This window comes from Neodiprion pinetum, chromosome 5 (assembly GCF_021155775.2).
Source record: "Neodiprion pinetum isolate iyNeoPine1 chromosome 5, iyNeoPine1.2, whole genome shotgun sequence".
In the NCBI taxonomy this organism is placed as follows: domain Eukaryota; kingdom Metazoa; phylum Arthropoda; class Insecta; order Hymenoptera; family Diprionidae; genus Neodiprion; species Neodiprion pinetum.
Window position 1 is genome coordinate 2,382,423 of NC_060236.1, and position 26,579 is coordinate 2,409,001.

Below are 26,579 nucleotides of genomic sequence, written 5' to 3' on the forward strand. Positions count from 1 at the left end.
TCCCACTGCATCGTCGGTTAGAGACTGAAGTTGTGTGAACGTTGCGCTACTGTTGAATGGTCGAATTTGGTTTGCAGTAATTTGACAAAATAGGAAGAACGGAGAAATTCAAGGTTGATATTACGCGAGGCGCTTTGCGATTCCCACGAAAACCTTTTCAACGTCTAAAGGTGAGTACGATTATCTCCCATTTCGAATTTGATTTTAAGGTTAGGTTAGGTCACCAGACTCACGCCGCGCGTTCCATTTTCAAAACAAACAGCGTATCTACGTTCACACGATACGCACAGCCTGTGTGTGTGGCGCGTGTTGATAACCGGCTTGAAGTTAGCGAGGTTATGTGCTCGTTTTTGGTCGCTCGACGATGCGAAGTGTCCGAAATTAATGATAAGCTAGTAATAATTGGCGAGTAAAAGAAAAGGCAGTGCGACGTGCATACCTGTATCTCTTTGCAAAAGTGAAACGTAAGAAAAAACGGAAAGATGCCAACCTGGAACCAGATTCAGTCCCAGCTTCGCAACCCGAACAACCCGGTCGTCTTCTTCGACGTCTCCGTCGGCACGACGGAAATCGGACGAATGATATTTGAGCTCTTCGAGGATGTTTGTCCGAAGACGTCGGAGAATTTCCGACAGTTCTGCACCGGGGAGTACAGGAGAGACGGGGTGCCGCTCGGATTCAAGGGGGCGATTTTTCACCGGGTAATTAAAGACTTCATGATCCAGGGCGGAGACTTTGTCAATGGCGACGGTACCGGGGTGCTCAGCATATACGGGGGAAGCACATTTCCCGACGAGAATTTCATCCTCAAACACGACTCGTCGGGCTTGTTGTCGATGGCCAACAGCGGCAAGGACACCAACGGTTGTCAGTTCTTCATCACCTGTGCCAAGTGCAATTTTTTGGATGGTAAACACGTCGTGTTTGGCAGAGTTATCGACGGACTTTTGGTCATGAGAAAAGTTGAGAATGTGCCTACGGGACCGAACAATAAGCCTAAGATACCAGTCACCATATCGCAGTGTGGTCAAATGTAAATTTTATTTGTTTCGTTAATTTATTACAATTAATCGATTCCTTTAATAAATCATTTTTCTACAAAGCTGAGCTCTTCCTTGTTCAATGTTACGACGCCGACGCTTTACCTAATTTTGCATTTCGTTTCTTGGCGATCAAGATCACCACGCAAAAAGGCACATGGTGTGGTCTAGAACCTCGATTAAACCTAATAATTAAAGGTATCTATCTTTTACTTTAATTAACCTTCAGATCCAGCCAGAGCACAAATTCTTTCCATTGTTTCTCTTTGGCTAGATAATAACAGTCTGAATATATTTTGGGAGCGATGAATGAAAAGTAAGGTTCTTTTTCTATTTACAATCAATCGGATATCTATTTTATGCAATAATATACATGATGAATTAAACGAACACTCGTTAAATATAGTTAATTCTATTACTTAAACAACTAGTAATCTCATCCCAAACCATCGCAACCGCATTGTCATTATTTAACTATGATTGCATCGGTTGGGCAAGGTTGATGCGACGAAGGTTTGGAGGTATCGTTGATTTATTTTTCTACTCGATTACGATTCTCAAGTGTTAAAAGTTTTTACAATTAATTTAAAAATAACTCTAATTGTAACTGTTCCAGCGAAAACTAATTGTCCTTGTACATCTTAAAATGAGGAAATACCCGAGTTGCCACTTATGATCCACAGTGTCTCGTCAGACACTTGACTTGTGTTCTCTGACAAATCGTAAAAAATCAATTAAATAACTAATAAGATGAAAAACATCCGCTCTTATCCACCGGCAGGCATTATCTCTAGCAGTTATTAAATCGTAAAACGAGCCTATAAAACACAATAAAACTTGTGTATTTGTGGAGCAACGGAAATGAAAGCGTGATGCGCAATACTCCTCTCTGTGTGTAAGGGCCTACAGCTCAGGGCAACGAAAGAAGAGGTTCCCTCTTCCTTGGCACCGAGAGCCGGAGCGTATTCTACCGGCTGTTGCAGAACACGTCTTCCTCAATAATATCTCCCTCAGGATCATCGTCAACGACCATGATGGGCGTGACCCCGTCGTGGAGGCTCGACCTGGACAAGGACCGCCTGTATGTATCCCTCGAAACGCTTCTGGTGAAGCTTAAACGCCTACTGAGCCGCTTCGACAGTGGCGGCGGGGTCTTTGGGCTCTTGACGATAATTTCCGGTGTCTGGGGTTTTTCGAAGTGGGCAAGAAGAACCTCGGTCGAGTGTTCCTCAATTACGTCAAACGCGTAGTCGATGTCCTCCTCCGTGGCGTGCTCCCGAACAACGCAGAATCGGATGATGTACTGCTCCTTCACCCTGGACGGTATCATGTGGAGTTTCCCGGAGGCGTTTATGTTGGCCAGCAGTTCCTGGTTCAAGGTGTCACTCCCCTTCAACCTGAAGCAGACGAGCCCTAAGCGGACGTCGTTGACCACGTCGAACCTCGTATCCTTCCGCATCAAAGCCTCGAACCGCTTGGCCAGCTTGATGTGGTTCCTGATGTAGTTCTGGAGGCCGCTGATCCCGTAGCTCCTTATGACGAACCACAACTTCAACGCGCGGAACCTCCTGCTCAGCGGGACACCCCAGTGTCGATAGTCTATCGACTCCCCGGAATTGGCATGCTGCAGGTAAAGCGGGTCGACGACCAGCGCAGAGGTAAGCTTAACTCGGTCCTTCACCCACAGGCACGAGCAGTCAAAGTTAACCAGAAGCCACTTGTTCGTGTTCGTGTTGAACGAGTCGGCGTAATCGATGCCCGCCATCAGATGACGGAGCTCCGGACAGATGAAAGAGCTTCCCGCGTATGCGCCGTCGACGTGCAGCCAGAGGTTTGGATACTGCTTGCAGACCGGGCCGATCTCTTCGAGGTTGTCGAAGGAGCAGCAGCCGGTCGAGCCGAGGGTCGTCGAGACGAAAAAAGGCACCAAACCCTCAGCCACGTCCTTCTTCAGCGCGGCCTCCAGCGTCTCGCCCCGCAAGGAGCACTTGTCGTCAGGTTCGAGGACCCGGAGTTTCACCAGACTTATCATCGCCGCCTTCTCGACGCAGGAGTGGGACTCTGTGGAACAGTAGGCCACCAGTCTGGGCAGGAAGGCCGAATCCTCGGTTCCGGGGTCCTGCTCCTTGAGTATCCTTATTGCTTGGTTCCTCGCAGCGAGCATCGTCACGAGGATGCACTCGGAAGCCGAGCTCTGGATTACTCCACCACCCTTTGACTCTTCCGTTTCGGAAAGGAATTCCTCGGGCAGATCCATCGCCTTGGCGAACCAGTCGAGGACCACCGTTTCCAACTCTGTACAAGCCGGACTCGCGGCCCAGGAGAAACCGATGCATCCAATTGCGTCCGAAAGCATGTCTCCCAGGATCGATGGGTACGAATTTCCAGATGGAAAGTAAGCGTGGAAACGTGGATGCTGCCAGTGGGTTATCTGCAATCGGAAAACGAGTGTCAAATTTTTTCACGATAAGAAAATGCTGGGAATTTGGTGATGGTCAGGAATTAGTATCCTCGACACGGTAATGGAGAGTTTCGACTTACCCCTGGCATTATTTTGCTGTCAACGTCCTTCATTATGTCGTCCCATGATTCGGGTTTCATCGGAGCTTCCGCCGGAAGCAGGGGCCGCAGATACCCGGGTTCGACGTTCGAAGTGACTCGATTCGATTCGATGTTTCCGAGGTACTCGCATATGTACTCGACCATCTCCTTGCCGCGAACACGAAACTCTTCGACGTCCATGGCTTCTTAGCTGCGTCTGCTTCTGTGGAGAAGAGAAAATTACATGAATACAGGATGCTCGCTAAGAAGGGGGGAATTGCTAACAATGAAGGCGATCGATGATCTTTTGCCTCGGGGGCGATGTAAGTTAAACAAGACTACCCGGTGATAATGGTTATTGGTAATGAACGAGGGCATGGAATTCCCTGTGCTTGGTAACAAGATTAGGCAGGCAGATGAGTTTCAATAGCTCGAAGGCAGGCATCTCGGTAATTAGCCATTAACGGTAATTTAGTCTACATCATCAGGCACCACAGCGGTAGTCTTATGTAACCATTGCATAGTGGTTCCAGTTCAAACCGCGCAAAACCGTTCAAGTTTCAGTTTATTTGATTTCTGGTAGCAGAAATATACTTCAATGATATTTGGCAAACAAAAATAAATGAACAAAACAACTGAATGTAGATGCGAAAAATGGAATCGTATTGCAAATCTGATTACTCTATTCTAACTACTCTATTCTTTCTATTGGAATCTGAAAGGAAAAGAAGAAATGCAAAATGCACGTTCTGATTTTAGTTTAAATCTTTTTCACGCTGAACTTACATTGCTCTTTCAGCTGTGATTCGGAGTGAGTTTATTTCTCTGATTTCAACAACGCGCAATATATAGATTTAGGGCTCTTCGACTTGTACAACGTCGATACTTCAAAGCGAATTAATTGGTAATTGTCGGATCCACTTTTCCTCGGATGTCTTAACACCGTTCGATGGTGCTGGATGGAAGGTAGCGAGTGACTGCGGCTCTGCGAGGTGAGCGAACCAGTTTTATATGCGGAGACTCGAGCGTCAGACTTAGCTGGGAAATCAGGGCTTCCCCAACTCTTCGGACGACCGCTCAACCAGGTGCGCAAGGGGCGTCCCCCACAGTCGTTGATAAGACCGATTAACACGAATTTTGAGCCTGAGTTCTGGATATGAAATTTTGATTGCTTCTACGTAACGGATAAACGAAAAAATATTTTTATTATGTAAAGTTTGTTTTTGTAGAAACCGGAACGATATTTTGGAATTTAAGAAAAATTACCTGTTTTCTCAAACATGTATGTTAAATAACGTTTAAAGAAACTTTAGTTTTCCATTTAAATTACTTTTATTCAAAGATAATAATTAATAATTAGTAATAAACTACAAATGTAAAAGAATTGATAAACAAAGTTTAAAAATGAATATTTTTCGTATTTGTTCTATTTTCGCACGGACTTTCTCGTATCAAACCCCAAACGTAATTTCCAATCGCGCTCTGATTATTCTACCCCCGATAACGTTAAAAACGATAAAGTCCATCACATCTTGGTTAAAACGTTTTTCTTATTCTTCCGAACCGGTGCCTATATTAGCTATCAACCAAAAACTTCAAGACTTATTTCTTAACTAAAAATGATGAAAACAAACTTTATGAGTAATAAATCATAGTTTTGGTAATTATCCAATGTATAGAATCAAAATTTATTTATCTCAAAATTCATTTCTGCCTTTTGGGTGAACGCGATAAAGGAGGCTCGTTCGGTTTCCTGGCTTTTCGAGCTCCCGAGACGCTAGTCGAGCCTCCGATTTGTCATCAATAACGGAATTCCGTTTCCCCAAAATTTACAACTCGTAGGAAATTACCAAACGAGTCAGTGATCTTCTGCGCCAATGGCATGTGGTGGACTTTGCAAGATTTACTCTTTGTTCAAGTTCGGTTTTTCACACGTATCAATTCGTTTTTTCTCTTCTTTCCCACTGATCTAACCAGCCGGGTAGTCGTTCGATGACAAACCTACGTATTAGCAAGTCGTTTACGGGAATTTCCGAAACGTGTTTGATGGCGGGTCAAGAAAGAGAAACTTGTAATATGCGTCAGATTGGGTGAATTTTAATTATTACATACTAATAAAATACATTCTAGGATAGCTCGTAGGAATAGAATGTTGCTTAAGTTTTCATACCCACACTACATTAAATTTTTGCCCATATTGTTTACGTGTGCATATTTTTTGTTGTTAATTTTTGAATCGGATTTCCCTTGGCACTTGGTTTCTGGGTTCCCAATACATTGTCCAAAAACTGCTGGACGCAATTTTCTACCCTAAATATCGAAACAAAAATATAAATCAACATAATTTACCCGATGCAGTTTACAGTTTCTTAAGACCAGCTTACGTTTTATTCCGTATACACACTTATCCTTGAAAATGTTTTGCTGCACTTTGAACAACTTGATCAATATCTCATACGGAGAAACCTCGTAAACCGATTTCCAATATTCGTGATAAATTTAGCAAATGTTTTAAATATACCTTGCGTATAATTATGTCTCAATAATCGAGAGCAACGGGAGATAAAAAACAATCATTAAAGAAATGACGCAGGTAAAAGCATTTCCTGCATCCTCATGAATATTGAAACATCTGTTCGGGTCTTGATAGCGGTATTGGGTGCATGGTATACCCGAGTACGTCACGATGATGATGGTGCAAGTGGAGAGGGACGATTTTTCCGAATGGTAATGGGTATGATTATGGAAGAGAGCGAGAGAGAGAGGGAAAAGTGGGAAGTATCTCGGTTATGGCGAGAGATATTCTCGTTTCTCCCCCCTACTCTTGTCATCGAGAGCAATCCCAAATGCGTACGCTTATAATTATTTACCGGCGTAATAAACTGCTCAGTAAGATTGGCGCGTTGTTGTACCAATGACGTCACGAAATAGTGGCTCGAAATCCTAGCTCAGGCTATTTCTATCTCACAACTGGTTTCTGTGATACGCGAGAACAGTAAGAATAAAACAACATTCACATACGCGATGTTAATTACACATTAAACGTGTTTTTTTCGCTAAAGTTACAGCAATGCTTTGAAATAACTATCGCGGATTTAACTTCTACATTGGAATCCCGTAATATTTACCTTACACAAAGTACTGTTCGTAATAGTTTAGAAAGACTAATGACTTTCCTCGTCTTACAGGAAATACCATTATTTTCTTATCCTTTATCTCCGGATGTAATTAGCGAAATGTACCCCTTTCAGAATTAACGATAGTGATAATTTCGTTCGGATTTTACACCGGTAAATATTTACGCTAATGACGTTACTTGGCCTGTCAAGTTGGCAGAGAAACACAAGTGTTAAAGTACCATAAACGGGTCTGGTTTCATATACGGTCAATATATTACATTATAAATAGATCGTGACTTATTGTTAATTGAATTGCTGAAATATTCGAAAAATATTACAAGTTCGCGGTCACGCTGTGATTACTAAAAAAAAAATAACGAGGTATTCGCTACTTTTTACATTCTCTTACATCATACGTTACAATGGTCATTTCCTACTGAAATGTAATTGAAATTAATGACTATATTAAAGGGAAAATGAAAATTTGCTTCGAGCGAAACGCGATATATTTTCGGTAACGTATTATAAATTAGTTAGAGAAAAGAAATACAAATATTAGAGACGAAATAAAACTGTCGCTAGTTTTCAAAGTTGGGGTAATCTCTTTTGTAATTAACGATGATTTTATGCATATACATAAAATATTCTTTAGCGATACAAAATTTGAGAGCTGTTGGAATGTGTAAAAAAAAATAGGGTTTTCAAAATTTTTATATCACGTTCGCTTTTGCACTATCACGCGTTTATTGCCATGCTTACGTTTTTTGTAATAATTAACTACGCCGAAACAAATGTTTGACCTTTTGAGATTTTAAAAACTGCCATTAGTTGAAGATAGCAATGACAGTGAAAAATTATACATAGAGAATTTGAATATTTCGATTACCTTTTTTTTCCCCTTCACAATCTATACGCCACCTATAATTCCAGCATCGCGCATCAAGGAGTGTCTTCAAATCCAGCAGAACTCGTTTACCGCGTACATTACGGAGGCATTTATTAATCATTTCGTGTTATTTCCCTCCGGCGCATTTCAACACAAGTCTTATTTTTTCTTATGCATGTAATCTGACCGAAATTCCGTGAAAATTTCGTCCCTGAATTGGACGAATTTAAACTGAAAAACTACAGAAACATGTATTTACAGAACGAGATGTGAGAATCAGAATTTCAATTAACTCATACTTTTATCTATTTTTAAAGTCAACTTTTACGTGGCAATGCGTTTTTTGTTTTTAAATTATTTTTCCGATAATTGCTGAAAATTTTCCATAACTAATTTGCTTTGATAACAAGCGTATGTTTTTATCGTACTGCAACGTTATTAAATTTAAACATAAAATCGGTAGTAAGTAAAAAACAAATTGTGTAAAATAGATGAAAGAAAAGTACGTATACTTTTGGCAGATTTTACATAATTACGATGAAATTTTCGCTATCGCAATGAAGTTTTCCTTGATTTTCGTGACGAAGAGAAAAAAATGTTTAATTTTAATTAAAAAAAAATAGGACAAATTATCTTACCCTCTACTTTCTACAAGGTACAACTTAGAACATCGTTGTTGTTTAGACACTCAAGTTTAGACGACCCTGTTAGTTCAATCCATGTTGAGGCGAACATGCTGGGGTAAAATCAGCCCCTGATCAAGCGGGGCTTTATAAATAGCTGCCGGGTGTTTACTCTTCACCTACGTTTAGAACACCTCGATGGAGCGGCGGTAAATTTGATCCGCGTGAATTCACCCTAGATGCGATATCCAGACACAGGTCGGCTTGGCATCAAGAAACTGGCGATGCATCGACCGAGGATTTTCTCAATCGCGTTTCTAATTCTCGCGCAAATTTCTCGCAACTGTAGCCAATAAAATTATACGGGATTACCGAGTTTGCAAATTAAGCTGAATCTGATTTTGAAACACTTTGTAATATTATTTTCCGCCTTGGTTTTTTAATTCTAAATGAGAAAAAAACCTTTTCGACGTATTGGAGTAAGAAAAAAAAATTCCAATAAACAATTCCGATTTCCAGTTTCATCTAGCGAAATTTATACAACAAACTGGTTTTTTTTACTCAAGTATATAATTTTTCGATACGATGCGGGATTAACAGTTTGCGTGAAAAATTTAATAGTCTACGGTTGTTATTTAAACGCAAAACTTTTATGTACCGCGATTCGTTCGCAAAATTTTTAAACAATTATAATTGATGGCAAACGTGCTATTTACAAATTGTCGGATATAAAATAACGATGTATTAAAATTCCAGATGTTCAAAATAGTCATGGGAAAATTTGACGATATTTAACCGTTCGATTTAATATAACGCAAGATACTTTTACTTCTTACCGATGATACAATTTATTCGCAACGGCTTCCATTGCTCTCGGTCATAAACCCGGGGTTGAAAATAAATCGGATATACGTACACTATAACATGTTTAGGTACATGAAAAAATAGACAAATTAATCAACCATTAGTAGAAGGCATTATAGCATGTATGTATTCACGCATACAAAGTCTACCATGATACGAGACAATAATTTTTCGTTGAAATAAAATGCGTAGCAGTATGTGGGTATATACATACATATTATATAGATATACCAAGAAAAAAAACTGGAAAAAGAACCAACAAAATACAAAGTATCTTTTGCATTCTATGAGAGATTTCGAAAAAAGCAGGCTTACAATTAATCACGTTAATACATAATTTTCATGCATATACAGCGAGCTTAATGACGCATACTTGAAATATATTTAATTTCAACCTTTACTCCGTCAGATGGGGTCTTTTTTACTCTCGTGATTTCTTGACATGTGTATATTTTGTAAACTATAACGCCCGCGGCTTTCTCCCAAATGAATTATTGAATGAACAGACTATTGGATTTTAAACTAGACGCCTCAAAGACCGTGGATGAATTTTTTCAGAATTTTTGAAGCACTTAAAATAGCCAAAGTAAGGGTAAGAAGCGAAAGACCCAAACGTATACTCAGAACCATGTGACAGGGTAAGGGTTAATTCACTTCCCGTCTATCTATTTATCTATTTGAAAGTATGTTATGTATAATTAAGAAATCTCGAACAGAAATTTTATTGTCGATTGGATAAAATCTAGCGATTGTTGAGCCAAGGAGCTTGTTCTTCTATCGTACAGCGCTCGCGAATAATCAATCGATCCTCCCGAACATATTACGAACATCCGTTCGGACTTCGGCCTCTGGACGGAGAAGCCGAAGGCGAGGGTTCGGGGCTGCACCCGGTGCTGCTTCCCCGACGGCTGCTGTTGCCGCTGTTCGCCTTGAGTCGAACCATCGTGTCCAAGTGTCGAAACCTGCCGAAAGGTCCGATTAAATCACTGATAGTCATTATATCTTTATGAATTTGCTATAACCAACTTATCCAAATAGGTCAGGAAAATTTATGAAATTTTTGTTTGGTAAACCTATCAAAGTCAGGGAATTTCGTGATGGAGATTTAGTGGCCGTCCCATACAAACCTCAGCGAGAGTTCCCCGGTGTCCGAATTCGAGTCACGTGACTGGAGGAGGTAGGCCAACGGCCAAGATATCCAGGAGTGCCTGTGGATGAGGAACATGACTTGAGCTACTATTATTGAGTCGAAAATAAAATTATTCAACGAAAATACCCACACTGTCGGGGGCGCGCTGTTGGCCTCCGTTCCGCAGATCGTCGCCTGGGTTCCGAGCTTCGCGTTCGACTGATTCGGGGTCTTCGTGAAGCCCGGCTGGATCGCCGGATCAGAGACCATTCGGACGAAGAATGACCTCCGCTGCTCCAGAGTGGCCTTCCTCTTCTTCTCCCGAATGTCGGCGAGCTCGTCCATCACGTCCTGCGGGAGAAAATTCATCGTCATGGTCGCCCCGGAACATGGCGATTGAATGAATAACTGCAGGCTGGTTTTTCCGGATTTTATAAAGAGAAAAATCAACGCCCTTCTCTACGGAGAAACAGGAATATGACATAACCTTTGACTATAAACCACTTCCGTGAAATAACCGTTCACTTCATGTACGTTGGACAACGACGATTTTGCGAATGAACTTTGCTTCTAATAAAAGATCGGAGGGTTTCGGTTTTTGAATTCTGATAGAACGAATGGTTGCACTGATTCGATGATGGATGACGTTGGTGAGCCAAAACGAGCCGTCTATAATATGCGATCAGATGTTTGCTTCCTCATGAAGGATTACGAAGAATTAGAATTCATCCTTATTAGAATGCTTCCTCATGCTTCAAGAGGCGCGAAACGTAGTTTTTCAGATAATAATAACAACGTAACTGAGCATTTGTACTTCCCCAATTTGAGCTTCACTTATGTATATATACCTATGTATACATACTCTGTACCGCAAGATGGTTAATTATTTTGTAATGCCACAATTAGTACCAATCACGAATATTACAGGGTTTTAACGGAGTGTGTAATCATCGTCACCTTGGACTCGAGGAGTTCCGATGCAAAGTCCGTGATAATGCTCCAGGCGTAATCTGTAAACAGAAGGTGTGAATGACTGATCACGCGAATGGATGGAAATAGAATTAAAGCAGGCAGAAAAAAATTAAGGTAAAGTGTGCAAAGGTTTGACCATTTCATGGATAAACGATGTGCGATGAAATTCTTGGCATCACCGCAAAGTGAAAAATAGTCGATCCCAAGTTCCTGAACGAAAGAATCGAGGTGTATGTGGCGTAAGAAAAGAGAAAATCCTAACAAATGAAAAGATCCACGTTATATAAGTAACAAATCGATCGATGAGTCATCTCACCGACGTCCGATTCAGTAGCGTTTGGTGCTGCCAGGGCGAATCGTATCGTGTATCGCTGATTGACTCGGGCTGGAATCATGTGAATTTTTCCCGAATCGTTGATCACGCTCAGAAGCTTCTGATTCAGTTTGTCCGTGCCTTTCGCCCGGAAGCAAACCAGTCCGAGCTGAAAATTAAGGAAGATAAATACAGAACGGTAACCGACATTATTGGTAATGAAGAATATGCCAGTGTCCTCGATCATTCTGGTAATTTACAGTCGAATCATATATGCGGTTACGCCGTGGTTCGATCACTCCAAGGAATCCTCTACATTATACTTATATGTCTAACCACATTTACTTGAAAATAATCTTTCAACGCGATTGTCCATGCATAAATTCATAACACTGTTCAGCTGATTGCATCAAGTATTTTGGAATCCACAGTAAGCTTATTTCAGGTGCATCAAGTCGCCCTTCGCTGTGCCTAATCGCATAAAAGTTACATGCAACGGTGTGAGTGATTGCAAAGTGAGTGCGTCTGCGTAGTTGAATGTACGGAAAGTCCCGTTTTATAATGATATGCGGAAGTGGTTCACCCTTGCAGTGGGTCGTTGACAGTACCTGAAACGCTTAAGTCATTTTCTCGGTAGAGAAGAAAAATGCTCGGTGTGATTCCGAGTGATTCACCTATCCAAATACGCTTTGTATACTAAAAATGGGAATTCCTTGCTTGCTTCTAGCAGCTAATTTATTGACCGTCGTGGCTATCGGTCATTACCGATAAACCCTTCACCCCCATACTTCGAAAATCGAGGATACGAGCAATCGGCGCTTCTTGGTCGTTCCTCCAATGTCAAAGACACGACAGCGCAAACTGCATAGTCTTGACAGCCGCCACGTGAGTGAAAATCGCGGTTTTCTCTCGCCTGCGCGTCACATTCATTCGATGAACGGTATTACACAACGTAGGTATGTATGTACGTGATATTATACCGACCACGACGTCGTTACAGACTTCGAACCTCGAGTCCTTCTTCACAAGCGACTCGAACCTCTTCGCCAGACTAATGTGACCCCGAATGTACGCCTGGAGTCCGGATATTCCGTAGCTTCTGAACACGCACCACAATTTTAGGGAGCGAAATCGCCTGCTCAGAGGGATACTCCAGTGCCTGAAAGTTGAAATCAAGCATTGAGAAGGTATGGTCGCAGTCCCTCGTCGGCTTTAAAGGGGAACCATGCCGATGTCTGGATAAACCCAAAGTCCGTAGATAGACGAGCGGACAACGTAAGAGCATGAGGAATTTTCCGTAGGAACAAAAATAGCGATTGCATTATCAGACTGTAGTATAAAACATACAACCTATACACAAATTGGAACAAAAATGGCGACCATGCAAAGACTTTCCCTCGTCCGCTCGTTTATCCATGGACCTTGGATAAACCAAACGATATCCTTTCGCCAATTTCGTGCTACCAAAGTCGATCAAAAATCACCTGTAGTCGATCGCGGTATCGGCGTGAGTATGCTGGAGGTAAAGAGGGTCGACAACCAAGGCGCCGGTCAACTTGAACCGATTCCGCACCCAGAGACAAGAGCAGTCGAAGTTTGTCAGGAGGAACTTGTTCGGATTTGTGTTGAACGAATCGGCGTGCTCTATCCCAGCCATGTACTGCTTCAGCTCCGGGCAGATGAACGAGTTCCCGGCATAAGCGGCGTCCACGTGTAGCCAAATCTGACGCCAACGATACAACATTTCGGTTTACCTACGCCTTCGTTTTTTACTTTACTTTGTACAAGCGCGATTATTTCTTTTTGCCTAAACGGAATGGCTCGCGATATTCGTTATGAGTAATTGACTGACGGTTGTGGTATACGTAACGCATGCGGTTGCCTACGGCTAAGTTCTTCTCTTTCGTAGAAATGGCTGAGTATTGTTGTTCGTATGATCAATATTTTACCAACAATTTTTTTTTTTGCCGCAAAGAACCATTAAAACCACGATTTTAAAAATTACGCGCAGATTGGCAACTTTTCGTACATTATAGAGGGGAACCGGTATTTTATGTAATATACATAGGTACAGGCTTATCTGCGAAGATCGGAATTTATGGAACATTCCTTATGTATAGTTCCGTAATAAAGTATGTTAAGTTAAGAAACTCGTATAGCATATACTTACACCGGGCCATTTTTTGCACACTGGGCCGATCTCTTTGAGGTTGTCGAATGAGCAACAAGCTGTCGTTCCGAGAGTGGTGGACACAAAAAATGGAACGTAACCCTCAGCCACGTCGGCCTCGATTGCCTGCGGGACAAATTCAATCTTCGTCAGTCATTCGTGACCTTTCACCCTGCAGACGAAGTGGGAGAGGAGCAGGAACATCATAAACCAAGCTGCGATGATGTTTCATCGGTCAAGTAAAAACAGGCTGAATGTGAACCATTCGTAGGAATCTCCCAACTTTATTATAGCCGCGCCAGTTTTACTGAGAAAAAATAGTATATTAGAGTCGTAGGCGAGCAGAAGACGAATATTGCAAATGCGCGAGGCGCAAATACCGTTGCCTCCTTGTTGCACACGATTCTTTATATAGCAAGAGTATGTTACGCGTTTTTTCATAACGCACGAAATTGAGGTTAGGGTCGCGTAACGTCAGATTTGTTCGCGACAGCGCATGCGCGGAGAACAGAAAGGACCACTTTCAACTCCTAGGACTTGAAAGTTGTATTTTCAGTACTCCGCGCATGCGCATTCGCAGACTCACTTTACTGTCATAAAAACAGGTACATACTTTGTATACGGAAATCGGGTATAAAAAAACGCGTGAAACATGCTCGCGTTATATGAAAAGGTTTTTTGAGCACTCTAACCTCAAAAGCGTGACTTCATTGTTATTTCTTGGCTCTCGTGATAAAAAATACGGGTACTATTCATTCAAGTAAATTCGCGTCGACACTTAACCCATCAAAACGGAGACATGATACTGAAGCAAGTGGGTGGAAACCCACTGTGACGGACCTGACGCACGGTGTCTCCCCTCAAAATGCTCTGCTCGTCTGGCTCGAGGATCCGGAGCTTGACGAAGCAGATCATCGCGTCCTTCTCGACGCAGCTGTGACTCTCCCGACTGCAGTAGGCCATCAGCTTCCCCAAGAGGCTCGCTTCGTCGAGGTGGGCATGGGCCTGTGATTCCTTGAGCCTGGTTATCGCCTGGGCTCTCGCAGCCAGCATACAAACCAAAACACACTCGGAGGCTGATCCCTGAAAGCAACAAGGGTCATGGATTATCGTTTACCATTCTGTTCGGCCGATCATTGTCCTGGTGTCCCAATGACATGGTGACCGGTAAATAATCCGTAACATATTTAAGGACATTTCCAGGACACGAGAAAAATTCAAGGATAATTTCCAGGACTTTTGAAGGACAAGCAAAATTCAAGGACCTTTCGAGGACCACTGGACACCATGAATGATTATACCTGAATCACGCCACCCCCTCTGCTGCCTTCGCTGAAGTACAGGAAGTCGTTTGGAAGTCCGATGGCCTTGCCTGAAAGCCATAGAACGGTTTTTTTGCTGTTTGGCGATATTGCAATACATTATTTTGTAGAAAAGAACTTTTTTAAAGGTCACTTACCAAACCAGTCGCAGACTATCGTCTCCAGCTCGGTGCAGGCGGGACTGGCGGCCTGAAATACGAGAAGAAAATCATAGTAGCGTTTGTCCAATTCGTTCAAACAGACTGTCACGAGTCCTTTTTTGATTGATCGAAGACCCGATTTGATTGACCGTATAATTTCCGACGTTCCAAGTCAATTTGTCAATTACAAAACTGCGTAGGGCTCGAAATTGGAAGGATACTCACCCACGAAAATCCAATGCAGCCAATAGCGTCCGAAAGCATATCTCCGAGGATCGAAGGGAAGGAATTCCCGGCCGGAAAATAGGCGTGAAATCTCGGATGCTGCCAGTGAGTGATCTGCGGGATAAAAAAAACAGAGGGATGACGCGCAAACAGCTTCGGCTAGAGAATGGATCCTGATCACGGGGAGATAATCGATCCTTACACCCGGCATTATCTTCGACTCTACGTCCCGCATTATGTCCTCCCAGGACTCGGGCTCGCGGGGAGCTTCGGCCGGAAGCATCGGCCGCAAGTATCCGGGACCTACATCTGGAGTGACACGCCTCCCGTGGATGGTGCTGACGAATTCAGCGATGTAATCGACCATCTCCTTGCCCCGTATGCGAAACTCTTCGACGTCCATTTTGATGTCTGAAAGATTTTTATACAACGCTAGCATATTTTACGCGCTTTTCCATACACAAAGTACCCGTTTCTATGACGGTAGAGTGAGTCTGCGAATGTGCATGCGCAGAGTACTGAAAATACAACTTTTAAGTCCTAGGAGTTGAAAGTGGTCTTTTCTGTACTCCGCGCATGCGCCATCGCGAACAAATCTGACGTTACGCGACCCTAACCTCAATTTCGTGCTTTGTGAAAAAACGCGTAACATACTGTTATTACGTAAATAATTGTATGCAACAAGGATGCAACGGTCTGTTCGCCTCGCGTATTTGTAATATTCATCTTGCAGACTTACACTTGGCCTGAAAAAACCGGGTTTGACTCCTTGTTACACAATATAATATACTGTTCTGTATTGCCGAAGAAGGGAAAGCTCACGTTTGCGAAATTACACCCGCGGAAAAGTCTTTTTCGAAGAAACGCTATCCGAATAATAATATACGTTTCTCAAATAGATTATGCTTCTTTCATTATATTTCGTTATACTATTAGTCCGGAAATTTTCCATGTCGTATAATTATCGAGTTGATTCGTGTTAAAATAATCACGTGTGCCTAATTTCTACTAACTTGGTAGTTTGGCTAACAAATCACTGTAATATGCATAGCTACTATATTGTATTTACACCAGCTCAATCTCCATATCTATCTGATTTAAGGTGCCACTCTTGGAATCGCAATAAAAAAGCGAGATGAAATTATTATTTTTTCATTTTTCAATTTGATGTTGTCCAGGTAATGGGCGATATATGATTTTAAGCAAATATTTATTTTTACCTATTATTAGATTAATGATCACTTGGGCAAAGAACATTACAGCCTTTTGACTGAAATTAATGGCTCCCATTTTCCGAATTGTGGGTTAATGCGAATGATATTTCTTATTTTTCTTCGTTTTTTCAACCAAAGATTATTCAACTTGATGATCTTTCAGTCATTTTCTGGTAGCTAGATAAGTAAAGCTTATGTTCGTAATTATTAAAAAAATAAATTACGTAAATTGTGAGTTTTATTAATAATTTTCCATAGTAGGCTCCCATTACCCGACGCTCCTGTAGTAGTTGATCAGCGTTTATGCTGTTCATAATCACACGTGATATTAGCGTGGCAACATTCGTCAACACTTCATCGGGACTTCCAGTTCTTAATCGAGTTACAATGTGTATAGATTTTGACCCGCCACGATGTTAAGCCGAATTTACAGTTTAACTACCGCGGCGCCTGATGAAATCCCAAAGTTTCATCGTTACCAGGAAATTCCGTAATCCTCTGTAATTGGACGTCGTAAACTAAGAATTTGGTATTTTTCTGTCAGCTATATTGTGCGGCATAATTCTCGCAAATAACTTGAACGAATTCAATGAATTGCGTACACGTAACGCGTACAATACATTACACTTGTAACAAATAGAAGGATAAAATCATTGCGCGTTATAGATATATTAATGTTGAAGCGTACAGAGGACGTGAATTTCTATTTCTATGATAAATCGGCGAGCGGAGGAAAGAACAGGCAAATATCATGCAACAATTTGTAAAGTGATGGAAGAATACCTGTTGCTGCGCAAAGATCCTTCTTCCAGATGTCAAGGATTGACGGCGAGGATCTCGGCAGGACTCCGGGAGGCTGCTTCGCCTCGGTCCAGACTTGAAGCTAGTCGGTATTCCGGCGGTGCGCTTTGATCAAGACCGCGAAACCGCGAAACCCCGATTTTCACCGTCATGCGCGTCCGCAGAATCTTGAGGAGCCTCTTTTACCACCCCCTAACATACCAAATGCGCGCCCTGCGCGTCTCCGTTCTTCTTCCTCCATTTTATTTCTTTATTAATGTGCTTTTTCTTCTTCTTTTTTTTTTTCCCCCATAACGTACGTGAAAACTGCGAGATCGAAATTGGTAACGTTATCGTAACGAAATATTGCGAAAAAAAACTCGCCATTTTCTTATTTTTACAATGATTTTGAAGGAACGAAGATTTAAAAGTATGAGTATATTTTGTTTCATTACGGTTTGCTCCGGGTGGCCACTGGTCAGGGAGTTCTCGAAAACCTGGGAATGTTATGGAATTCTGAAATTCTGAAATTATTAGGGTAATGTCAGGGGTTTTTGCCGAAAGTCAGGGATTCGTTTCATATATTTTTTGTTCATACAAATACGTCCCACAATGTTTTTTCAAGCTCTAGATAAATTAGATGGACTACTAATTTTTTTACCATCGGCGAAAGGTTTTCTTCAATATTTGAATATTCCTAAATATTACCTTACAAACGATTTTGCGTATCGGCTGGATGGGACAGTCTGACCCAAGTGACGGTTCGTACTTTTATAAAAAAAAATCAAAAAAACTTGTCTGGAAAATACGTATATTTTTATGAATTTGCTATAACTAATTCATTCGAATTGATCAGGGAAAATTATAAAATTTTCATCTGAACAAAAGTCAGGGAATTTTGTGATGGAGATTTAGTGGCCACCCTGTCATCGAATTTCAAACAATTCCAAAATCACGAAGTAACGGTTTTTCCTCAGGATGAATCGTTACGATGACGTTAATATTCGCAACATGATAAAAAAAAAAAGAAACTCGTCTTTTCTTTGCTACGTAGTTATTTTCGCTGATCATGAACAAAGGATGGTCTCAGAACTTTATCATCTTAGCGTCCATCTATTCGGAATTTTCTTCACACCGACGAAATGTCCGAAATTTTTTATCGTTTAAAACAAAAACACTTTTCTTTCCATATTTCGATTCAATTTTTAAAGGTTATGTTCATAGTATATACCACATCGTATTATATACAGGAGAGAAATTTCTCACTCATTATTCGTAAATTCATACACGTATATATATACGCGATTCTTCTCTTTCTAAAGGTGGGGGGGCGGAGGAGGATACTTGAGGAAATTGGATGCTTGCGTAGAAACGGCGATGCGCATTGTAAGAAGTTGTCAGAAGCAGGTGCCGCCGGTCCTCGAGATGCCCTGCCTAATTATCATTATTATCATTATTATATCAATGCCACGACGTGTGGGTGTGCAATTGAGAATCGTAGGAAGAAGTGTTATGTACCCTCCGAAAATAATCGATCCGATCTCTATCTTTCTCTCTTTATTTTTCTACCGAATCCTATCTCTCTCTCGCCTATGTGAACGAGAAAGAGAAATGAAAAGAGATGAAGAAAAATATTGAAAAAATTAGAATCCTTTCTTTTTCTCACCTACCTACAACGGTCACCGCAACGGCGAAAGGAGTGAATTTATATTTGAACAAAGAAGGAGAAGAAAAAAAAAAAGAAGGAAAAGTTCATAATGCCGGAATGCAAGGATGGGCCGGGGGTGCTTAATAATGCAATATGGCGTCGAGGCGTCGCGGCGCTATGCTCGCTATGCCGCATACCAACTACCCACCGCCAACCGACGACCACCAGCTTCGCTCCCCTCGTCATCCATCCCCTATTCGATCTAGTAATAAACACGTACATACATACATTTATTTCGTATAATGTACGTACAAGCGGTATAACGACAGCCCTCCTCCCCCTCTGCCGGTAAAATCGAATACCAATGTACCCGCAATTTGAAAAATATTACAGTTATCACTCTATAAATTTATGACGCAAGAAATGAAGAATTTCTAGATCGATAATGCCTTTCCCACTCGTATATCGTTTACGAAAAGAAGAAAGAAAAAAGTAATACTACATTTTGAATGTACACAATTTGATCGAAGGAAAATGACGAACGAAGTAATAGAACTGCGTATTGGTGATGCGTGATAATTATACGAGACCGAATTTGAAGTCTTGACCCAGTGCTCTGCTCCTTTTAGAAATTCCATTCCCTGTTTCTTACCCCTATTCATCGAAAGTGCCGCATCTTCACTCTCACGGAATCGCAAGGAGTTCCATTCACTATTTCTCACGTTCCTCGGATCCCACTGGTGTGGATTTGCCAATAATTTTCAATTTAATTAATCTCCGAGTTTGCCGCGATGCGACGTGACGTCGCCGTTATAACAGCCCGGTGACCTTTACCGCAACGAAATTCTTTGCATAAATTTTGTTTAACGGCCGATACTCGTACGTAAATTTTATTCAGCATTCAGCCCGTTGAAACTTGATTATCTATACTGTATACAACGTATGTGATCGATTTTTTTGTCCGACGATATCTTGAGAACAAGTTACCGGATTTCAATGATTTTTATCTCATTCGACGCGGCTTTTCCAAACTTAGAACCGATTATCTTTGGTTTTGATCGGTTCTGTACTTTTTCAATTATTTAAGTAACAAAATTCCAAAAATTCAAATAAAAAATACGTTATCTTGAGAATGGATGAATGGATTTGAATGAAAATTGGTACCGCGAGGTTTTTTGGGCCGCTTATCACGAGTCTAAAGTCAGATTTGCGAAATTTAGCGAATTTGATAAGCTGAAAAAAACTAGGTTTGTTGCGTGCCTGATCACCAATCTGAAGTCGGATTGGAAAATCCAAAATGGCGATCCGATGTGGTGGAAATTTTTTTTTAACTATTCCGATTTTGGTAGAAATTGGTAGCCAAGGGTTTTTTGGGTCACTGATAACGAACCTAAGATCAGACTACCAAAATTTGTATTGGTGGATCCATTGTAGTGGTTCGAAATGAAAAAAAATAGTTCTATTTTCGTGTAACACGGTATCCGACGGTTTTAAAATGGTTAATCACGAATCTGAATTTGTAGTTCGAAATTCGAATTGGATATATTTCTTTTTTTTCTCCATAAATTTGCAACCTGCAGTGTGAGAACGGAAATTTCGAGAACTGGCTCATGGCCAGTATAAAGCCGCTTGTTTCTCCATCCTTACATACGGTTTATTTTCGTTTTTTCAGATGGCGAGAAAATCGAGGTCAAAAAAGAAGCTCCTCCTCCAAAAATCAGGGGACGTCGTTAAAACTCCGATACCGATACCAAATTTACCGGAGAAATTTTTGTGGATGCACGTGAGTATAACATAACACGAAGGACAATTTTTTCATGAGAGTGAAGCCTGACGGAACTTTATTTCATACACTCAGGTGAACAGCGGTACCAAAATAAAAAACGTACTAAGCTACGCTCTGAAGGAAATACCCGGTTACAATTGTATCGTCTGGTCAGGTGCGGGTCAAGGGATAGGTAAGGTGATTACCTGCGCCGAAATTTGCAAGAGAAATCATCCAAGTCTTCATCAAATCACGAAGCTTCGTTATGTCAAGTCGGTATAAACTTTCTTCTACCTCGAATAGCATTACTTAAATTATAAAACTGCACGTATGTCTTTTACAAAATACGCATTATATTCAATAACTGACTCATCAAAAGATTATTATACCTATATTCAACAACATTGTCCCAATGCGTAATGATACGTGAATATTGTTAAATCCAGATCGAAAAAGGCTGCAGTGGTAGAAAAAAGCAAAGGTAACATGGCTGATCTCGGTGTTCCAGAGCTACATATTTTGCTGTCGAAGGATCCTCTCGATTCCCGGGAGCTTGGGTAAAAAATTTACACTTCTAAAAGAGGCAATAGTTTCTTTTCATTTATTGATTTAAATTGAACTAATTCACATATTTTTTTAACCGCAGTCATCAGTCGTCGATCGACGAACCAGGAATGTTTTCGTCGCGTCGTTCGGACCCAAAAACTTCCGGTGAAAATGATCAGCAAGATTCTGATACCGTCGTTATTGACGGTATAAGGGAGCTACAACCGTCGACGAGCAAGTTATCGAGCGTAGCTACAGAGGAATTTGCAGCTATGGGTTTGCGAACCGCGCAGAAGAGAACCCGTAAAGGACAACGGGCGAGTGAAACGTCGTCGGGTAGCAAGAGTAGAAAGAAGGGAAAAGCATGAATGCCGAGAAAATTGTCATTTTCTTCTCTTTTTTTCTGGTAGAAATTTTTATTTTTTTTGCCTACCATTGGTAATAATAACAATAACAATAACAATAACGATAAGAATTGCTGTTATTTTTATTATTATTATCATTATTCCTGGAAGTAATTACATACGAGGATGTAATATTCTGTCATTACAGTTTTGCTATTCAATATTACATTATTGTTGTTCTTCTTTTCTTTTTTCTCTTATTATCATTATAATAGTAGTAGGTATAATTCTAATAATTAATTTCATACACCATTGTCATCATTAGTTCATATTTACAGATTGTTATGTACAGTGTATTTAATTGTTACAGTATTTCTTTTTTCTTTCCTTTGTGTTTTTGTATTTTTGAATTTTTTTTTCTCTCACTTCGCTTCATTACGGTACATTAGTTATTATGCGTGTGTAACTCTGTGTGTATGCATGTATGTATGTATATATGTATGCATATATGTATGTGTGCACGCACCAAAGAGAATAAGATTCAATGGAGAACAGAATTCTTACAGGATCGTAAATCCGCGCCCATTATAATTCATATATGTATATTAATAATGAAACACTGATGATTTATAAAAAACAAATTCATAAATAAATTCTGTATATCTTCATCCTGACGATGTATGTATATTATTATATTATGTATACACAACACAACACAACACGCACACACACGCGCACACATGTGTATATACATACATCCATACATCGTCGTCATTTATGTTTCTATGATGTAAAGGTATACCTAATAGTAATCTATGGGATCAGGCTGCGGATTATTAGTAAATTCACTACATCAGCTATTGTTACATACACAGTTTACACATGCATATAAAGTATCATTTCAATTCGATATTAGAAAAAAGACTCTGTGTGTGCTTTTCATATACATATATGATATATATGAAATATGTATATATGTGTGTGCATATAATTCATCTGCTATATTGCTTTTGGTCGTAAGTATATAGTTTCGGTTTTTTCTTACCAGTCAACATTTTTGCCTCGATTTAGGCTGTAAAAAAATCGATAGGAAACATTGTTTACACTAGGCAATTGATTGAATTATACATGTATAGAAACGTTGATCTTACATGGCAACTTTGAAAAATTAGAACTTATTTATCGACACTGCAGGCTTTATTTGTGTTCGACTATTATTTATTATTCGTGTTCGTGTTATTTTTAGTTTTGTATTTATATATTTAAATCAAGTTTTTAATCGTTTGCGGTAGTTATTTTCTTTTTCTTCAAATTTGTTACTTCTACATACCTATGTATAGTATGGTGATACACGTGTATAATAATAGTAATAATTAGTGATAATGATAATAATGACGAGGAGTTGACGTTTAAATCCATGATACGCTATGTATATGTGTATGATCGTTAGAAGGTTAGCGGAAAATCTATCGACCCGAATTTTAGACCTATAGTGAGATAATTAGCGTGTTATATATACGTATGTGTATATATATAACGATTATACAACATTTATTTTTTTATATAACCACTATTACGTCTTATTACAAGGACTCGCACACTATTCCTCTATTGTTGTTGTTATTATTATTATTGTTTTTCTTTTTCTAAGCTACGGTAATTACAATAATTAGACATAAGGTTTTTTCTTTTTTTTTTTTTTTTTTTTATTATCCAATATAACTTTGTTATCAATCGATAGAAACAGGGTCTTGAGAAAAAATATCATTACTTCAATCGCGACTAATAATAAAACTGAAGAAAGAAAAAATTAACCGGTTCAAATTTAAATTATATATTTCAACTTGCAGTCACAAATTTTATTTTGAAGTGTGACAACTGGAGTTTTTTTTACTCAAAAACTCAGAAGTGACTGTGAGGTAAAAGTCAAAGTAGGTAGATCAGCTAACACAATGAATTCGCAAAGTAAATTGTATGAGATTTTACAAGAAACTTTGTATTTCATCAATAACTATTAACGAGTTTTCCTTCATTAAGTTATTTTGTTCATTTCAAAGTGTATTTCCGAGCATTTACAGATTTTAGAATGGATGGATTAGACTTTCGAGACGCACACACGTTAGCTGCGACGCTATATGGAGTGAGAAGTGGTACGTCGGTAAAACAAGATGATACGTAAGTAAAGTACGTGATTCATGATCCATCTTGTAATTATCGTTAGTTGAACCTGATAAATTATTACCAACAGTAACAAAAGATCGATTTAAGTTCAATTAAATAGAAAATCATAATAATTCAGGCTCTGATTCACATTATATGGATAGTAAATTAATTGTAGCTATTCAGACAAACAGTCTTCAGGTTGTGTATCAATGAGAAAAAGGAGGACAAATATCTCGAAGTGCGACGGAAAAGTTGATTCGGCATGATATTGGAAAATCACGTATAAATAAATTTGGATACATATAAACAGAATTGATTCAGTGATTGACAGAGAACTTTACCGACGGCACTTACTTTTCTGATGTTCAGTCAAGGATTTTTAACAATAATTTGACCAGGATCTGAACATGCGTCCATTAGTTTGGTCTCAGTGTCAATCGCATGCCACCTGAGGTAATGCCGTGTGATATTAAATATATCTGTATATGTGGATCGCTCAGTAACAGATTTCATTTAATCTGCCATTCGGGCCCCAGCCAAGATGATAAGAACGACAATCCTTATGCCTCGCTTTCCGTTGGTGCGCCGTCCTCCAATATTGGTACTATGAGATTGTCCTTAGACATCAGATTATATTTTATAACAAACGCTGTAAACCTGTAAAGTTTAAATCGATCATACACTCGTAAAGGATATAGGTGAAATAGTCTTCTTTTTCTTGGTGTAATTGGACTTATTTTCTCATGTATATCCAGGACATGCTCGGAAGTGACTGCTTGGATACCTCTCGAGCAATTTGGGCACAGTTTGTTGGTCAAAAAATATAGTTATGAATATAAATGAAGCATAACTACAAGGCCTTTTCATTGTTGAATGAACAAAAGTGGAAAATTGGAGTTAGTGTTGAGAGGTAAGCCAAGACGCTTTATTAAAACATTTTATAACCCACCTGCGACAAAGGAATGTCTCATTTTCAAACTCGTCAAATATTGACTGATGGTGAAAATAGGCGTGTGAGAAGATCCTGTAAACTCGACGACATACAGAGCCAAGTTTTGCGACAGATGACTCTTTGATGCTGACTCTGCAAAGTAAATGTGACAGTAACATAAGACAGACAGAAAACATCTGAGGTAAGCATGAACCAGAAAGCTTATGCACAGGATAAAATTATATAAAAAGTTGAGTACACGGTAAAGAAATAGTGACTAGAAAGCATGGAGGTTTAAACAGAGTATCCAACATGCGTCAGTGAGAAAAGTGTGAGTTATGGTTGAACAACAACTCGGAAACTCTGATCACCTGCTTGGGAAGTATTTATTGCTGTTGAGTAGGCAAGCGGCACCATCCAAAGTATGCCGAGTGTAATCGATCGCTGGACATTCCTTTGGCGTTTTGTGAGCGGCGCATAAAAATATCCACTGTTCAGTGGCAGTCATCTGAGTGCAAGTCTCGGGGTTACACTCCCCTTGGAGTCTCACTGCTAATCCATTCAATTCCATGCAGAACTGCCTCAGGTGTTCGTATTTCCAAACTCCCTCGTCCTGACCATCAGGCATACCAAGAATGAGCTCAATGTTCGAAGGCTCTCGTCTTATTATCTGTTGTATGTACTGTTGCACTGCAAGTGTGCTGTCCATTTCCTCAAACGGCTCATCTGGCCAGCGGCAAAAATCCTATTGGAAATTTATTTTCCTCTATTTATTTTGAAAGAAATTATGCACAGTGTACGATAACAGGGTCAAACAACCTTGAAAGGAATTTAGTGGGAACAGGTTAAAATGCAGTTGCAGATACATCGGAGGATATTTTGGGGTATAATTTATACATTCGGTCAATTAGCAGAGATGCTTCCGGTATCGCGGTTACGATAATTAAACAAACAGTGCGCTTGACATAAGGACGTTCTTCGAACCTGTTGGAAATAGAAGTAGAGTGATCTGTCAAATTCAAAATTTCAACGTCTGTCAAGGACGGGAGAAAGGATTTTCCAGGAATGCGACAGCGAGTCGGATGCGAGTAAAGGTTGAATATTATAGATAACTTGATGAGAATACGTGCGAATTGTGAGTTATTATTTCATGTCAAGAGTGTATCATTGATTTTCGGAGCGACGTGTCGGTGGTGAATGGCGGTGAAAATCGAGCTCATAGAGGACCAAATATCAGGCAATTCTAAGAGCAATTGATTTTTATACATTAGCAGTATCATAATATTGTAAATTGATTATTTTTTATTAACCTTTGCCTTTGTTCCGGGCCTATTTCTTCTTAACAAAGATCCGTCCGCCATCTTCATTTTGCCAGTTGTTGCACTCGACCGACAAACACATGCATGCGTGATGCGGTAGTGCGCTCAAGCCTTAAAAATATCTTGGTCGCTAGATGGCATGAAGATCGGGAATCGAACCAAAAGCCGAACTTATCGATATGACATTACCGATGGATTATAAATATATAATATAAATTTTACGAATGGGTATTTTTCAATTAATCATCAAGATTACGAATATTGTGTCCAATCCACTGAACTATAGTTGTATTATATAGTTCAGTGGTCCAATTCCCTAGATAATACAAACATGTGCTAAGCCGCTCAAGCTATGTTCACTTTTTTCTGCTTACCACAGAAACAGAATGAGTTCATTCGAATGGACGAAAAGTGATTGACTTTTAAGTATGAGAATTTTTTTGCCGAGGTATACGGTTTCAAATCAATGTTTAATACGATCATTTTATGGGTGGTGCATCGACGATGATTTTATTTACAAGATAA

At 40.0% G+C, this 26,579-nt stretch overlaps 5 protein-coding genes across 12 annotated transcripts; 2 read left to right on the top strand and 3 right to left on the bottom strand.

The window, feature by feature from the left end:
- Positions 1-22,709, top strand: Rpp25 (ribonuclease P protein subunit Rpp25). 5 transcript variants are annotated; one of them, XM_046628188.2, is made up of 5 exons: positions 1-170; positions 20,659-20,769; positions 20,845-21,023; positions 21,198-21,308; positions 21,398-22,709. In XM_046628188.2, exons 2-5 carry the CDS (start codon positions 20,659-20,661, stop codon positions 21,663-21,665), a joined length of 669 nt encoding a protein of 222 aa, XP_046484144.1. In that variant the 5' UTR covers positions 1-170; the 3' UTR covers positions 21,666-22,709. The 5 variants fall into 5 exon arrangements, with proteins under 5 accessions (XP_046484144.1, XP_068992737.1, XP_046484143.1 ...); XM_069136636.1 differs by lacking the exon at positions 1-170 and adding an exon at positions 19,431-19,478; XM_046628187.2 differs by lacking the exon at positions 1-170 and adding an exon at positions 19,432-19,532.
- Positions 266-2,945, top strand: LOC124219933 (peptidyl-prolyl cis-trans isomerase H). Its single transcript, XM_069136637.1, has one exon. It carries the CDS (start codon positions 483-485, stop codon positions 1,035-1,037), a length of 555 nt encoding a protein of 184 aa, XP_068992738.1. The 5' UTR covers positions 266-482; the 3' UTR covers positions 1,038-2,945.
- On the bottom strand, positions 1,555-4,567 carry LOC124219922 (aromatic-L-amino-acid decarboxylase). Of its 2 annotated transcripts, none has more exons than XM_046628176.2 (3): positions 4,368-4,567; positions 3,582-3,801; positions 1,555-3,471 (listed from the first exon to the last, which is right to left on the bottom strand). In XM_046628176.2, the coding sequence occupies exons 2-3, from the start codon at positions 3,780-3,782 to the stop codon at positions 2,008-2,010; spliced, it is 1,665 nt and encodes a 554-aa protein (XP_046484132.1). In that variant the 5' UTR covers positions 3,783-3,801; positions 4,368-4,567; the 3' UTR covers positions 1,555-2,007. The 2 variants fall into 2 exon arrangements, with proteins under 2 accessions (XP_046484132.1, XP_046484131.1); XM_046628175.2 differs by having other exon boundaries at positions 3,582-3,804.
- LOC124219920 (aromatic-L-amino-acid decarboxylase) lies at positions 8,990-18,085 on the bottom strand. Of its 3 annotated transcripts, none has more exons than XM_046628172.2 (13): positions 17,342-18,085; positions 15,547-15,755; positions 15,345-15,458; positions 15,117-15,168; positions 14,959-15,029; positions 14,498-14,740; positions 13,658-13,783; positions 12,972-13,210; positions 12,472-12,646; positions 11,491-11,656; positions 11,160-11,212; positions 10,201-10,553; positions 8,990-10,035 (listed from the first exon to the last, which is right to left on the bottom strand). In XM_046628172.2, exons 2-13 carry the CDS (start codon positions 15,745-15,747, stop codon positions 9,894-9,896), a joined length of 1,935 nt encoding a protein of 644 aa, XP_046484128.1. In that variant the 5' UTR covers positions 15,748-15,755; positions 17,342-18,085; the 3' UTR covers positions 8,990-9,893. The 3 variants fall into 3 exon arrangements, with proteins under 3 accessions (XP_046484128.1, XP_068992495.1, XP_068992494.1); XM_069136394.1 differs by lacking the exon at positions 17,342-18,085 and having other exon boundaries at positions 10,201-10,281; positions 10,354-10,553; positions 15,547-15,776; XM_069136393.1 differs by lacking the exon at positions 17,342-18,085 and having other exon boundaries at positions 15,547-15,777.
- Positions 22,036-26,176, bottom strand: Mob4 (MOB kinase activator 4). The gene is made up of 4 exons (XM_046628192.2): positions 26,046-26,176; positions 25,107-25,480; positions 24,754-24,888; positions 22,036-24,461 (listed from the first exon to the last, which is right to left on the bottom strand). Exons 1-4 carry the CDS (start codon positions 26,100-26,102, stop codon positions 24,365-24,367), a joined length of 663 nt encoding a protein of 220 aa, XP_046484148.1. The 5' UTR covers positions 26,103-26,176; the 3' UTR covers positions 22,036-24,364.
- Positions 26,177-26,579: the final 403 nt, after the last annotated feature.

What these genes read in the sequence shown, in the direction of transcription:
- LOC124219933 (XM_069136637.1), top strand. Translation starts at nt 483, where the DNA reads ATGCCAACCTGGAACCAGATTCAGTCCCAGCTTCGCAACCCGAACAAC.
- Mob4 (XM_046628192.2), bottom strand. Translation starts at nt 26,102, where the DNA reads ATGAAGATGGCGGACGGATCTTTGTTAAGAAGAAATAGGCCCGGAACA. An exon ending in GGCCCGGAACAAAGGCAAAG is followed by an intron (nt 25,481 to 26,045) that starts GTTAATAAAAAA and finishes AATTTCCAATAG; the next exon opens with GATTTTTGCCGCTGGCCAGA. An exon ending in AATAAATACTTCCCAAGCAG is followed by an intron (nt 24,889 to 25,106) that starts GTGATCAGAGTT and finishes TTTACTTTGCAG; the next exon opens with AGTCAGCATCAAAGAGTCAT.
- Rpp25 (XM_046628187.2), top strand. An exon ending in AGAAATTTTTGTGGATGCAC is followed by an intron (nt 20,770 to 20,844) that starts GTGAGTATAACA and finishes TCATACACTCAG; the next exon opens with GTGAACAGCGGTACCAAAAT. An exon ending in ACGAAGCTTCGTTATGTCAA is followed by an intron (nt 21,024 to 21,197) that starts GTCGGTATAAAC and finishes TGTTAAATCCAG; the next exon opens with ATCGAAAAAGGCTGCAGTGG.
- LOC124219922 (XM_046628176.2), bottom strand. Translation starts at nt 3,782, where the DNA reads ATGGACGTCGAAGAGTTTCGTGTTCGCGGCAAGGAGATGGTCGAGTAC. An exon ending in ACAGCAAAATAATGCCAGGG is followed by an intron (nt 3,472 to 3,581) that starts GTAAGTCGAAAC and finishes TTCCGATTGCAG; the next exon opens with ATAACCCACTGGCAGCATCC.
- LOC124219920 (XM_046628172.2), bottom strand. Translation starts at nt 15,747, where the DNA reads ATGGACGTCGAAGAGTTTCGCATACGGGGCAAGGAGATGGTCGATTAC. An exon ending in GATAGTCTGCGACTGGTTTG is followed by an intron (nt 15,030 to 15,116) that starts GTAAGTGACCTT and finishes TATGGCTTTCAG; the next exon opens with GCAAGGCCATCGGACTTCCA. An exon ending in CGCTACTGAATCGGACGTCG is followed by an intron (nt 11,213 to 11,490) that starts GTGAGATGACTC and finishes TTCTGTTTACAG; the next exon opens with ATTACGCCTGGAGCATTATC.